Genomic DNA, 13,397 nt, shown 5'->3' on the forward strand with positions numbered 1-13,397 from the left:
GGTGGTGGATGCCCCGTCCCTGGAAACATTCAAGGTCAGGTTGGACGGGGCTCTGAGCAACCTGCTCTAGTTGAAGATGTCCCTGCCCACAGCAGGGGGGTTGGACCAGATGACCTTTAGAGGTCCCTTCCAACCCAAACTATGCTATGATTCTGTGATCATAGGTTGTATCAGCTGCCTGACTCAGGTGGCTAACCTGAAAGGCACAGTTTTGGTATGTCACTACAGATTTCTTTTAAGGCCTTCTTTTGGCAGGTAAGACTGTTTAAAAAAACCCTAAGTGATCCTGATATCCTTTGTTTCTCAGAAACCAAGAAAATAATCAGTGGTATTGAGGGTGGCACACAGCAGATAGATACAAAAAAATATTCACCAGTTGCTGTTTGGCAGACTTCTGTCAAGCTTTTTATCTGCCACTAACACTCTAGGGCAATAGGTAGGTTCACTTACCTTCATGAAGTGCATTGAAATCCTTTTGTGGATATATATTATAGATTCTTTTCCCCTCGTTCGATCAACAGGAAATCAGCACTCCATCTGCTGCTCATGTTGTTTGCTGAATGGAAAGATGATGGCTCTAGTTTCTTGGTATCACCGCTGTCTTACAGCAACAAGAGGAATAGCTTTGTGTCACGCTAATCTTGCGCTTCGCCCATGTGATGTACGTTCCCATTATATGTGTGTTTTGTGCTTAAACAGTAGTTCTTTAGTTGTAGATAGTTGGGAGCTTTGCAGACGCCCAAGAGCTCAGATCTACTAATATTAACACATGCTTCCCCGCCCCCTTCCTTTCATAACTTGTGATCGCAGAGCCATGAAAGTATGTGAGTCCCTCCCCCAGCACAGGCTGATCCCACCCGGCATATGATCTGGGCTCCATGTCAGCCAGGGCAGGCAGCACCAACTTGCCAGAGCGCTGCGCGTAGCCAGAGCGATGACCTTAACAAAAGAGAGTTTCCACGGGGCTCTTCCACCCGCTTCTGAGGTGACCAAGGCTGACATGGACAGCACCAGAGAGAAGGAGGAGGCTCTGCTGCAGTCTGTGACGACATCTGGAGCAGTGGTGCCAAGGAAGCGAGCGGTGGGAAGGCTGGTCATGCACAGCATGGCGATGTTCGGCCGGGAGTTCTGCTATGCCGTGGAGGCCGCCTTTGTCACGCCGGTACTGCTCAGTGTAGGGCTGCCCAAGAACCTCTACAGCCTGGTGTGGCTCATCAGCCCTATCCTGGGCTTCGTGCTGCAGCCCGTGGTAGGTTCAGCCAGTGATCACTGCACCTGTAGCTGGGGCAGGAGGCGACCTTACATTCTGGGTCTGGGCATCATAATGCTGTTAGGCATGGCTTTGTACCTCAATGGGGACGTGATGATCTCAGGTGAGTGAGGGGCGTATGCTGTGCTGACAGACAAAACTCATCGTAGCCTTTTGAATCAGAAAGAAAAGAGGGGTTCCTTTTTTCCCTGCTTAAAATGGACTGTTAAAATTGGGTATCATGTTACCCAGCTGCATTGAAGGAGCTGGGGAACACTGAAATCTTCATATACATTCAAGCGTAACGCTGCATGTTATGTACCCTGTACATAGTGTTCTGTAGTTTCTGCATGTGATTACAGTATGTTGTATGTTGGTGTGGTTGCCTGATCAGTTCATACAAGTAAAGCACTGCTTAGGGCCAGAGAAGTTTTTACAAACTAACATCTACCTTGCTAAGTTAAATGATCAATATTGTTTGTGTGATGTAATACACATCCAAACTGAATGTGTGTTAATCCCTATTTTAGATGGATTAGCATTCAAAATACATATCTTTAATTATTGCAGCACTGGCTTGACTCGGGACTGTGTTATGCTGGTGAATAATAGAAATCTGTAACTCCTTGGAAACTGTGCTGCACCTGGAATATGCAAAATCGAATAGGAGTGACACCCCTAGATACTGCTATATTTCAGCTTGAGATGTAACTTCCCAAATCTTGATGGAAAGTTGTTGCTGTCATTATGACTTGGCAGAGGGGGGAGGTGTGTGTTTTTATGGATTGATTGACTCTCTCTTCCTGCATATTATTGGTGTTGAATATACTTGTATCCATTTGCTGAAAAAGAGGTGTTACAGTCAACTCTTGATTATCTAAAACAATGGAAGGGTGGGACAAATAGAATAAAACAAAAAAGTACTACAAAATGCATGTGTGTTAGGCTACCAGAGCATGCCAGGGAGGTGTGAAGGAGTAGATTAAGTCTAGTGATGCTCTTGATTGTGGAGCTTGGAGTACCCTGAGCTTGCGCTGACCCAAGGCAGTAAGTCAGCCTAGCACAGCTCAGCGCTACACCGACTCGGTTACCCTGCTTCTCTGATGTGATTCTGGTGTCACTGCTCTCCCTTGCATTGTTTAATTTCTTAATTGTTTAATTTTAAACGTTGTTTAGATTTGGAGGTATCGGGAAAGACAAAATGTGGTTTTGCAGAATATGGCACTGTTGCTGTCAGAATGAGGGTGTTTTTCTTTTTGTAGCTTTCATCGGTGAGAGAGACAATCGGCGGACATGGGCAATAGTCATTACCATGCTGGGAGTAGTGCTTTTTGATTTTGCAGCTGATTTTATTGATGGTCCCATCAAAGCATATTTATTTGATGTCTGCTCTCATCAGGATAAAGAGAAGGGTCTGCATTACCACGCTCTCTTTACAGGTACTCGGATCCCTTACTTTCCTCCCTACCTCTCGAAGGAGGGGAAGGTAATTGCATGGATTTTATTCTTACTGTGTTTCTAATCTTGAATGAACTGATCATCTGACCCTGTGCTTCAGTCACGAGTCTTTTGTTGCCGGGTTTTCACTACTCCAGAGAACAGCAACTTGTGATTGCTGCTACAGGAATTCTGCTGGAGAAGGCTGCAGGCATAAATATTTACAGCAACATAGCCATGATTTAAGTAAGAGCAATTAATTATTTTAAAAAGTGAAATCATGTTTATTCAGCTTGTTCTGATTTTTTCCAAGTTTTTGGTGAAGCCAAAATTAAGGGATGTAACTTGTTTCCTTGCCATAGCACATAAAAATAACATTTTTTACTCAGCATGTGACGTAGAACAAGAGCTGCACAAACCAGTATAGTTGATTTCCATTCTTCAGCAGTGCTCCAATATGTGCTGCCTTCCTGTATAGAAATAGTTCTGTAAAAAATTCAGAGCTTCACAACTTCCACAAAATAAGCCCAAGTGGTTCAGTTCAGGCTCTTGCAAGCGAAGTAAGAGCTTCATTTGCCTTTACACATGTTCGAAATGTTGCTGAGTTACAGAAGGAAACCTTCTGTACAGAAGGAAACCTGTACTATGTGAGCCCTGCATTGAGAAAATGCACAGGGAGGACACGCAAGGCTGTGTACCTGTAATGTTAATCAGGAGGAGCTCCCTGCTGTGTCCGGGAGCAGTCACTGTGAAAGGACTAGGCAAAAAGCAGACTAGATGAGAAGTCATGCAATCTGTTGATGCAGATTTTTGTGGGTACTGAGCCGTACCAAGAGCAGAGGCACATAGATTCAGTGGCAGTTACTCTAGTCGAGGAGGGAGGAGTAGTAGCTATTTGCAACAGGCCGATTTTGGACATACAAAATAGCTGTGTCCAGGAACACAGATTATAAGGGAACCTTAGAGCCACAGGGGAGTGAAATCAGTATGATCCATTAGAAACTGACAGATAAAGCTTTTAACAATCACGTGTTTGGACAGAGAGGGGAGGGAGTCTCTATGTATCTTCTTGCCTTCAGCAGAACTCCTGTTGCAGTTTTTCCTTGGATGATAATAAAAAGAATTGATTTCCAAATTTGGAGCTACAGATTTAGCTGATTCATTTGTGTGCTGAGCTGTGAAAAGGGATGTGGGACAAATAAGACACATCAAATAAGACTGGAACAGATTGCATTATTTAGTCCAGCACCCTGTGCCCTCCATAGCAAGATCACCGGTATCTTAACCCTTCCTGATGGGTAATCACCTAGCCTGTTCTTGAAATCCTCCCGTGATAGAGGTTCTGCAGCCCTCCCAAGGCAGTCTGTTCCAGCACTTCACCGGCCTTGTTGTTAGACAGTTTTCCCTAAAATCTAATCTTAATATCCATTCCCTACAATTTACAATCATCATTCCTTGTTCTATCCCTATTAGACACAGACAGCAATCTTTCAGTTTCTTTTCTAGCTTCTGTTTTAGGTATTATTTTGTTCCCCTATTTAGTTACTTCTTTTTATACTAAGTATCTCCAATATTTTGCTCTCCAGTTTGTCTTCAGTTTAAGGTTTGAACATGAAACTCAATAGCTTTGCAGTTATGAGGCTTATGACCACTGAGACAAAGTACAGAAAGCCCAAAATGAAATCAAAATCCCATGTTTTGCAGGTGAAGCAAATGTAGGTCCTGTTACCTCTGTTACTTTTTGTTAGACAGAATGGTTCTGCCATACATTGTCTTCAGTTCTCCTAAGCAGAAGAGTAGAAATACTTCAAAGTCCTTCAGATGCTCCTATCCTGCTTAACTCCCACGTCCTGCAGAGCCACCCGGTTAACAAGGGGTCAGGACTCCACAAAGCTGCTTCCCCTACCAGAGCTCTGTACTGTATGTAACAGTGTGCACTTTCTTGTGCTTCTGAAACTGTGTGCGCTAATAACAAAAAGAAGAAATTTTTAAAAAATTGGATTGAACACTGGTTTTATTAACCTCAAGACACAAGGTAGCATTCTCATTTTACCTTTTATTCTAACTTTTCTGAGAAAATCAGTAAACGGAATTACACATTCGTATTTGATCCTTTTTGTTTTCTTTTCCAAGTGGTGAGGTACTTGGATTGTGATAACTACAAAGCAATGCTTTGGGTTTTATTTCCTTTTCTTTAAATTTCACATGGAGACAGTATTTCTGTTTAGATTCAGCTATATAAAATGCATTTTACAAAGTCAAAACTAAAAATAGTCTCATAATTAAAAAAATGTGCTGTGAAGTTTTATTAAACCCATAAATTTCAGTAGAATTTTATTTTGTATTACTCACTGTTTCAAAGAAAATAAAGCCTCAAAGAATCAAGAAAAGAGATGGAGGCCCATGTTGCTATATGTTCAGGCATTTTTTGGAGACCTCTGTCCACCAGAGCTGAGGAGATTTTTTGAGAAATGTTTTGGTAACTGCTCATGTATGTGGTTAGCTCAGTATTCCTATTTTTCATGAGTAATATCTGGAAAGTCATTTCTAGTGGAGAATCACGTTGAGGGTATTGTGTACTGTTTGTTTACTTTATCAATGCCAGTAGATCTTTTTTCTCCTTTCCCCCCCCCCCCATAGGTTTGGGAGGAGCCCTGGGCTACCTGACAGGTGCTATGGACTGGGGTCAAACTGTACTAGGATATTCCTTGGCATCGGAGTTCCAGGTGATTTTCTTCTTCGCAGCCTTGGTTTTCCTAGTCTGTCTTACCGTACATCTGCACAGTATTCCTGAAGTTCCACTCAGATACAAAAATGAAGAGACAAAGATCTTGTTGGAAGTGACTGAATCCTATAAATATAGCTCCATAGAGGAGGAAATCAAGAATGGCTACTTAAAATCAACATGTACTGAAATAAAGGCTGCAGCTAAACCAGGGAAATGCGCTGTTATGTCACATACAGAGGTAAGTGCAGAGATGATTTTGTAACCCATATCGTTCCGTCCTTGGAGACCCTTTAATTAGCTAATGCTGACTATTTGGAATGAAGCCCTTTCACACACACAGAAAAAGAATCCTCCACTAGCACACAGGGTCAGTAGAAAGCCTGCTTGCTTTTCCCTTTTTTTATTTATAAAGTCCCAGCAAGAGGGATGAGACAGACTAGTCCTGATGCTTTCAACAATTGGCAGGGATAAGGGAGAACCAGGTTCAGGTTTCTGCTCTGTGTCAGTCTCCTGATATCCTCCTCGTGAATTTTGTCAAGAGGATGTACTTTGTCCTTTAGTCCTGACAGAATTAACACCCCGTTGCTGACGAGGACACCAGACCATTAATCTGATACAAATCTGTAACTCCATTGAAGTCCACACACTTACATAGGCAGGACATACGAAGTGTTTGTTCCCTGGTCTGGTAAACATTCCAGTTATGCTGCTGCTCAACATTTCATTGAGGATTTATTGACAGTACTGATGTGTTTGAAGCTGCTACTTCTACAACAATGCTACCTCACTTCCAGAGTTTTCATTTTGTTTTGAAGTGTTGTTGTAGCTGTGTCTTTGGCAGAACTTTCAGGTGGGAGAGAATAGCGAGTATTTTCAAATCACCATTGTTATTTTGTTTCTGCTGCATTTTTGTGAGAGATTGCTTCAATCTAAGGCAACTAGGAAAAGGTGAATCTATCTGAAAAATATCTGGAGAGCACATTTCTAGAATGGTCTTGGGGACAGATAACAGTTTTTACTGTTTTGTTGTTGGCTTTTAGTGCTAGGAATCCTCACTGCACTCTCATGGTACCCTAGGTAAGCAAAGGCTAATGTACATGTTTGGCTTCTAGTGTAACAATAAGTGATGAAACAGGTGTTTGTTGTTTTAATTTCACTTCTGATCTCTTGGTGTTATGTATATCTATACCTGATACAGGCCTTGATAAATCAGGTCAAAAATACTGAGAATGTGCATATGGTTATAAGTTAGAAATGTAAGCTCATGTTTAAGCTACAAATAAAAAGGATTTATTATCTTTTACTATTTATCATTTGCATTATAATAGCACTTGGTATTCCTAACCTGAAGAAAAATATTGTTACACCAGATACAACACAAAGGTAGAATAAAAGATGAACACTGCCTCATGAGAATGCCAGACAAACACAGAGAGGGGCAGACAGCAAAGCAACAGTTTGTAGGGAGAATATGGCTAGCACACTGCGATGCTGTCCCTGTTTCCCCACCGTAGGCCAACTTGAGCAGCCAGCATTCTTCACCAGCACTGTTCGCTCTGAGCATCCTCCAGATTGTCAGAGATGCTGAGTGTCACTGACTGCTTGGCCCATGTGGGCTCTAAAGAAAGGAAGGTAAATGAAGAAGAAGAAAGCAGATGCAGTGAAAGCAAGGGGAGCAGACTATGGATTGGGGTAGCCTCTACCTTGGCAAGAACCAATTCCACTGAATCAGTAACGTCTGACACCCGAGGCGAAGCTCTGGCGTTCACTGTGGGCCAGCTTGTGCTGTTGCCCTCCTCTCTATATTTTCAGCTGGACAGCCCATCAGAGGCTCACAATGCTTTGATCTGCCTTGTGTTTCTTTGGTGTGCCTGGGCATGTGTAAGTTCTACACACTCACTGTCTTAATGGTCTGTCTCTTGTGGCACATGTTTTCTGAGTTCATGCGTTACTGTAATTGCTTCCTTGAAGAAATGGTTTGGCTTCCTGTTTTTCTGTATCTCTTTTTTTGCTGCAGGCATCAAGGCCCTCTATCTTCTAAATTAAGGACTGTGCTCTTACATGCTAATCGTTACCATGATTATTAATGATATTTGACCTGTTACAGTATGAACAGACATCCGAAGTGATTCGTCTTTTGTTCTTCAGTTTGGTGCCCAATTACTCAGGATCTACTGCCATAAACCCCAAGTTACATTGATTCCTCTGTATCCTTATGAATCATCTTAGGCCTTGAGTTGTAGTGATTTTGTAGAGAAAATGATTGGGTATTGTGAGCTTTTGAAGGACAAGGCACTTAAACAGAGTCAAACTTCAGCACGTCTAAATTAGTGTGGGGTTTGTGTGTTGGTGTGTATTGAACATGTGCATTAAACTTTTCAGTTTCCATTTCCACTCTCTAAAATATCTGAATAGAAAGCAAGCATTTCTATCTAGCTGTCAAATTATTGTTTGTAATTACAGCAGTGTCCTTCGTAGTTGCCTGACCTTATGTTAACACTTTGATTGGAAAGGCTGTTTTAAAGAACTGTGTGGAAGAGTTGAACAAATTAAATAAGCCAAGTCAAACAATAGTAATTATCCTTGAAATAACACTAATGAGTCACTAATGAGAGCGGATTTTTTTGGTTTTTTTTATAACTGTGGAAGAATACAAAGCTTACCCTGTTTAAAAAAAGACAGTGATGCCAAGAGAAATTCCAAGGGATTTGGACAATATGCAGTTCAAGGTGAAAGTCAGCAACTTGAATTTTGGCATTCCCATGAGGATTAAAAACCTCCCACTGGAGCAAAGTATTTTCCAACTTCATATGTGGTGATTATTCATAGAGTAGCTTGCAGCATAAGCAGTTCAAAGGAAAGCAGAAATGTGAAAAGTAAGTAGAACACTGAAGGAAGGAAAAAATGTCATTATCTTACAGCAAATTGAAGACAAAATTTAGCTTTCCAGTAATGAACATAACTTTACAGTTCTTCCACATTTCATGACCATACAGCTTCCCTTACCGTCTCTCCCAACACTGTTGCCTCCAAACATCACTAGAGAAAATTGGAAATGTTCCATCATGCACAGATAAAATAATATCTTTCTTTCTTTAAAAGCAAAGAACCATGCAGGAGCTTTAAAGCAGTAAGAATTGTGTATTGCAAATGCCTGACATCAAGCATACCTACAGCACTAAAAAAAATTCAAGTGATACAAGTGATCTGATGAATGTGGCTGGAAAAGAAACTGAGAGAGAGTTTTTGGGCATAGGGCTCAGACAAGGAGGAGGGAGATAAGGTGGGGCATTGAAGGTGGTGAGAAATTTTGTTTTTCCCCATCAGTGAGATTTGTTAACCAGCACCTGATTTTGAAATGAGTTATTTCTCCCATGGGATGAGGTGTTCAGGTGCTGGAGCTCACATTCTCTGGGTGCTAGGATTCTGAGTGGTGCTGCACCTCCTGTGATGTATCACGGTCTCTCCCTGCTTCATGGAGGGGAGGACAGTAGATAGTGGAAATCTTATGATACGCCAGAAGAAGTGAAGTTTTCTAGGGAATTTAGCACATAGTAGGGAATGGCAACGAGGTCTCAGAAGTGCCGTATTCCACAACTGATAATATTTTAATTCTCAGGAAGTATTTTGAGTTTCATTTTTTCAGTGGCAGCTTTAAATTTTCAATGTAAAGCTGATTGTCTCTATAAAGAAATTGTTTTTGTTTCTGGTTTTGGTTTTTTTGAAACTCCACTGAATCTGTTTTGGCAGAAAATTTTCACTTGGTTCTACAAGTAAATAATAATCCTACTGATTATAACAGCGAGAAATGTTACATCCTTGCTGATATACCCCAGCTCTCCCAGAGTCTCTGTGAATCTTTCAGATGACTTTATTAGGCAATAGCTCTACAAATCAAATATATATTGAAGGACATTCAGTACCCAAACAACCCTTCCTAGCAAAAAATAAAAAACTTTGGAAGTTTAGCAATGAAAATATGCTGAGGCCTTCTTCATTGCTGTCAGCTATTTTATTAGCCTTCAGGGCAATAATACAGTATTATTGTTAAATACTTGCTTTTAGGATCAAAGGCGGATGACCCTTAAATCACTCTTGAAGACCCTTTTAAGCATGCCATCCCACTATCGCTATCTGTGTGTGAGCCACCTCTTTGGATGGATGGCTTTCCTGTCCAACATGCTCTTCTTCACGGATTTCATGGGACAGGTAAAAGCATAAAATCCTCTCGCTCTCTTTCCTCATAGCATATCCTCCTCCGCCAAAAAGAAAGGAGACAGTGTTATAATCCTGTAGAAATGACAGTGGTGGCAGAGCCAGTTGTATCTATCTGGAGGGCTCAACAAGAGTTTTGTAAAACAGCTAATTGATCTCAGGCCCTCGTTCTGAGCCAGTCTGTTGGATCTTTGGGGAAAACCTTTTAGTATTTGTAAGGCTATTGCTGTCTATTTAACTGTTCCAAATGAAGCTCTCGGAGCTGTTCCGAACACATCCATTCTCTGCTTTGGCTTTGCAGCCGCTCCGAGATGGACAGGTTTCCTAACTAAAGTAATGCTGATGTTGCTTGGATGCAGCTGGCCTTATCCTGGTGCGTGGGCACTGTTGGCACAAGGCGGTTCACCTGCACTGCAACCTCCCTGGCCTCAGGCTCTGCAGCTCTTTGCACACAGTGAGCTACTTGGTAGCTGAAAGCTCTTGTCTCCTTGAATCTGGCTGTCCCTGCCATACCTCTTTAAACCCTTCCCTGAGTCCCTTCTACCAGCAATTATTTGCCTTCGTGATGCCCAGTGCTCCCTTTTCCACGCCATTCCCAGGCAGTAAGGCTGTATGTCCCTGCCAGTGATTCTTGCCTATACGATCCTGTCTGCCTCCTTTCCTCCAGGCTACAAATATGCTCCCGGCCCAAATCCTCTCATTGTGACTTACTTTTTTCTGTGGTTTCCACCCAGTATTCCCATTTACTTGCCTTTTTTTGTCTCTGTAGGCGGGAGGGAGGGTTTTTTCCTGCAGTGTATATGAACAACTGAAAGAAAAAGTTTTGCTTGCCTAGATAAGGAACTGAATAAGACAATTACTGGGTAGAAAAATGAGTGTGTTGGGGTAAGCCTGAAAGAGAAAAAAAAAAAAAAATTAGATAAATTAGGGAAAGAAAGGCTAAGGCAAGAAGGCAGAAGTGGAGAAAGAAGAAGAGTGGGAAATAAGACACCCAAAGGAAAAAAGAGCAACTGAGTCAGTGTAGAGTAGACAGTCCAGGAAAAGGTAGAGGGTAATAAATGAGGAGGAGCCTGGGATGTGAAAATCTGGGAGAAATGAGTGTGAAACCAACTGTGAAGGGATGGTCAGGGCACTGCTTAACAGATTTCTTGGGTGCTAATTATCTCCCCTACCAGGGATGAGGCCCTGTGTTGAGTCCCATGTTCCCATAAGAAAGAGGTATTATATACATCCCCATTATATACATGCAGTCCATCCTTGCCTTCTGTGATCTTTGTGGTCTCTTTTAGGTTGTATACCAGGGTAGTCCTTATGCACCTCATAACTCCACACTTTACCTCACTTACAAAACAGGAGTAGAGGTGGGATGCTGGGGGCTGTGCATCAATGCAATTTCTTCATCAGCCTATTCTTGTAAGTACCCAGGATTGTACTCCAACACTGTGTTTTGAAACAGTATTTAAACTGTTCACTATTTGCCATTGTTTAAAAAAATAAAGTGATGCCAAATTAACTGGGTTTTTTCCACAGTAAAACTTTAAGAAATGTTACATTCTCAGCATTGTTAGAAACTCGTATCTTAACACGAACAGTTCCTGACCACATGATGAGGGCTCACTTTGGCAGTAAGGCATTGTTCTGCATGTGAACTGACCCTGAACACTGAAAATCATCCTGAATTTAAATGCCAGACTAAAATGGATGCCACGGGCATCATTCTGAGATGCTCTTTCACCTAGCAGTGCTCTGTAGCTGTAGGTTCTCGAAGGTCCCTCTGATGGCCTCTCCCCATCTGGAGATTATAAAAAACAACTTTTTCACAATGCAGTAGAAGTTCTTGCCAGAAGCATGAACCTTGCTCTCCAAAATTATTTGTAAATATGCTAGCACAGTTCCCCAGGTAGATTTCACCATAGCTCTTACTAAGAATTAAAAAAACCTACTTGCGATCCGAAAACTCAAATGAGTAGCATTTTGGGGGCTGAATTGAGCATCTAAAAGAGGCTTGAGGGAAATCTTTTTCCCTTTGGAGCTTAACTACAGGCATTTCTGTAGCGCCTTTCTCAGCTCAGACAGAGGTTGATGCCAAATGTTCGCATTATAATCAAACAGCGGAAATGTCTGAGGTTGTCAGTGAGGGCAGTTCTTCCAGAATGGTTGTTAACTACTTCTTCTCTGGAGTTGGCTATGCCAGAATAAGACTATCCCCAGAGAAAGCAAGTATTCTTTGGCAAGTTTATACCCACAATAATTTGAGGCAACTTCCAAAATCAGTAAGATTATCTCCTTCATTGCATTTTACAAAATAAAACCCTTTAAAGGAACTCCCTGATGAAATGTGACCTGTTTTAGTTTAGTCTTATCAGCATTTTCACTTTCTTTTCACAGACCTGCAGAAAATCCTTCTGCCGTACATAGGATTAAAGGGACTTTATTTCATTGGATACCTACTTTTTGGATTGGGTACTGGATTAATTGGCTTGTTTCCTAATGTCTATTCCACTCTGGCTCTATGTTCCCTCTTTGGTGTCATGTCCAGCACACTGTACACAGTGCCATTCCACCTCATTGCAGAGTATCACAGGGAAGAAGAGGTGAGTTCAATGTCTAAGGAATGGTAAGTTTATATCTGTCTGGGTCTGTTTAGTCTATTTTGGGAGAAAACTGGATAGAACTGGTGAGCAGCTTTTAATTTTAATTTCAAACTATTTATGATGACACATGTTATGAATGGAAAGTTTCTGACAGGGAGAGTTAAAGTCCCAGCTCCAAACTCTCCAAACAGTCCTGCAGCAAGACAAATAATTAATTATCATCACAGCTGAAACAAAGCCAATCGCAGTATGTGTTCAGGCAGTAAGCAGATAATAGGGCTCCACTTCGTGTTGCCTTCAAGCTTCCTTATATCCTTCCTTCCAGCCGTACTAGCTGAGGAATTGACTTCTGTGTTCCTAAGGTTAATAACCACACTGTAAAGGCTGGCAGAAGTCTTAGTTAACTGCAAAGTGTTACAAAAGCTGTTAGCTAATAAAGATATAAAATTTCATAAAGATATGAAATTCAAGTACAAACAGGTTTATATAGTCCAGTATTAAATTATAAACCACGTTCTCATTGTCTCTCTAAATATCTGGCGTTGGTTTTTGGTCCTCCACTGCATGAAATCCTGTTTCCAAGGAAAATCTGGAAAAGTTTGCATTCCTTATATCATGGTACTGGGCACAGCAGGATCTTCATGTCTGGTTAAGTGTTGAGCTCTTTAATGGAAAAGTTCTCTCAAGTCTCTTAAGCTAGTGAGAGAGCTGGAAACAAGAAGGATTAAGGAAAGTTGGGAGAGTTGGGAGGACTTAGGAAAAGTTCTCATTATATCTGGAGACATTTGAAGAAATTAGTAAAGGAAATGTTGAACCATTGAAAAACAACGTAGAAACATAGTTGAGACCAGCACAGGTCTAGATCAAGTCCCTGAGAACATGTCCTACTGTTCTGTACAACTTTTAAGCATCACCATCTGAATGATGAATACAAGAAAACTCTTAATTATTCTATTGAATCCTAGGAGGATATCTCAATGAGGAAGGAGAGGCGGTGGGGTGGCCCTGTATGTTAGGGAGTGTTTCGATTGTATAGAGCTCAAAGATTGTGATGATGATACGGTTGAGTGTTTATGGGTAAGGATGAGGGGGAAGGCCAACGAGGCAGATATCCTGCTGGGAGTCTGTTATAGACCACCCAACCAGGATGAAGGGGCGGATGAAGCGTTCTACA

The 13,397-nt window shown here is 41.5% G+C and overlaps 1 protein-coding gene across 2 annotated transcripts in view; it reads left to right on the top strand.

Annotated features, from left to right (window-relative positions):
* The first annotated feature begins 840 nt into the window (after positions 1-840).
* Positions 841-13,397, top strand: part of SLC45A2 (solute carrier family 45 member 2) — an 18,026-nt gene continuing 5,469 nt past the window's right edge. Inside the window, exons 1-6 of one of the 2 annotated variants that reach the window (XM_009285188.2) lie at positions 841-1,373; positions 2,512-2,688; positions 5,327-5,652; positions 9,480-9,623; positions 10,919-11,042; positions 12,018-12,223. In XM_009285188.2, the coding sequence (XP_009283463.1) occupies positions 935-1,373; positions 2,512-2,688; positions 5,327-5,652; positions 9,480-9,623; positions 10,919-11,042; positions 12,018-12,223 (1,416 nt within the window). In that variant the 5' untranslated portion in view covers positions 841-934. Of the gene's footprint in view, positions 1,374-2,511; positions 2,689-5,326; positions 5,653-9,479; positions 9,624-10,918; positions 11,043-12,017; positions 12,228-13,397 lie in introns of both variants that reach the window. The other variant, XM_009285189.1, reaches the window with a different exon arrangement.

The sequence above is a fragment of the Aptenodytes forsteri genome, unplaced genomic scaffold (assembly GCF_000699145.1).
Source record: "Aptenodytes forsteri isolate BGI_AS27 unplaced genomic scaffold, ASM69914v1 Scaffold120, whole genome shotgun sequence".
NCBI lineage: Eukaryota > Metazoa > Chordata > Aves > Sphenisciformes > Spheniscidae > Aptenodytes > Aptenodytes forsteri.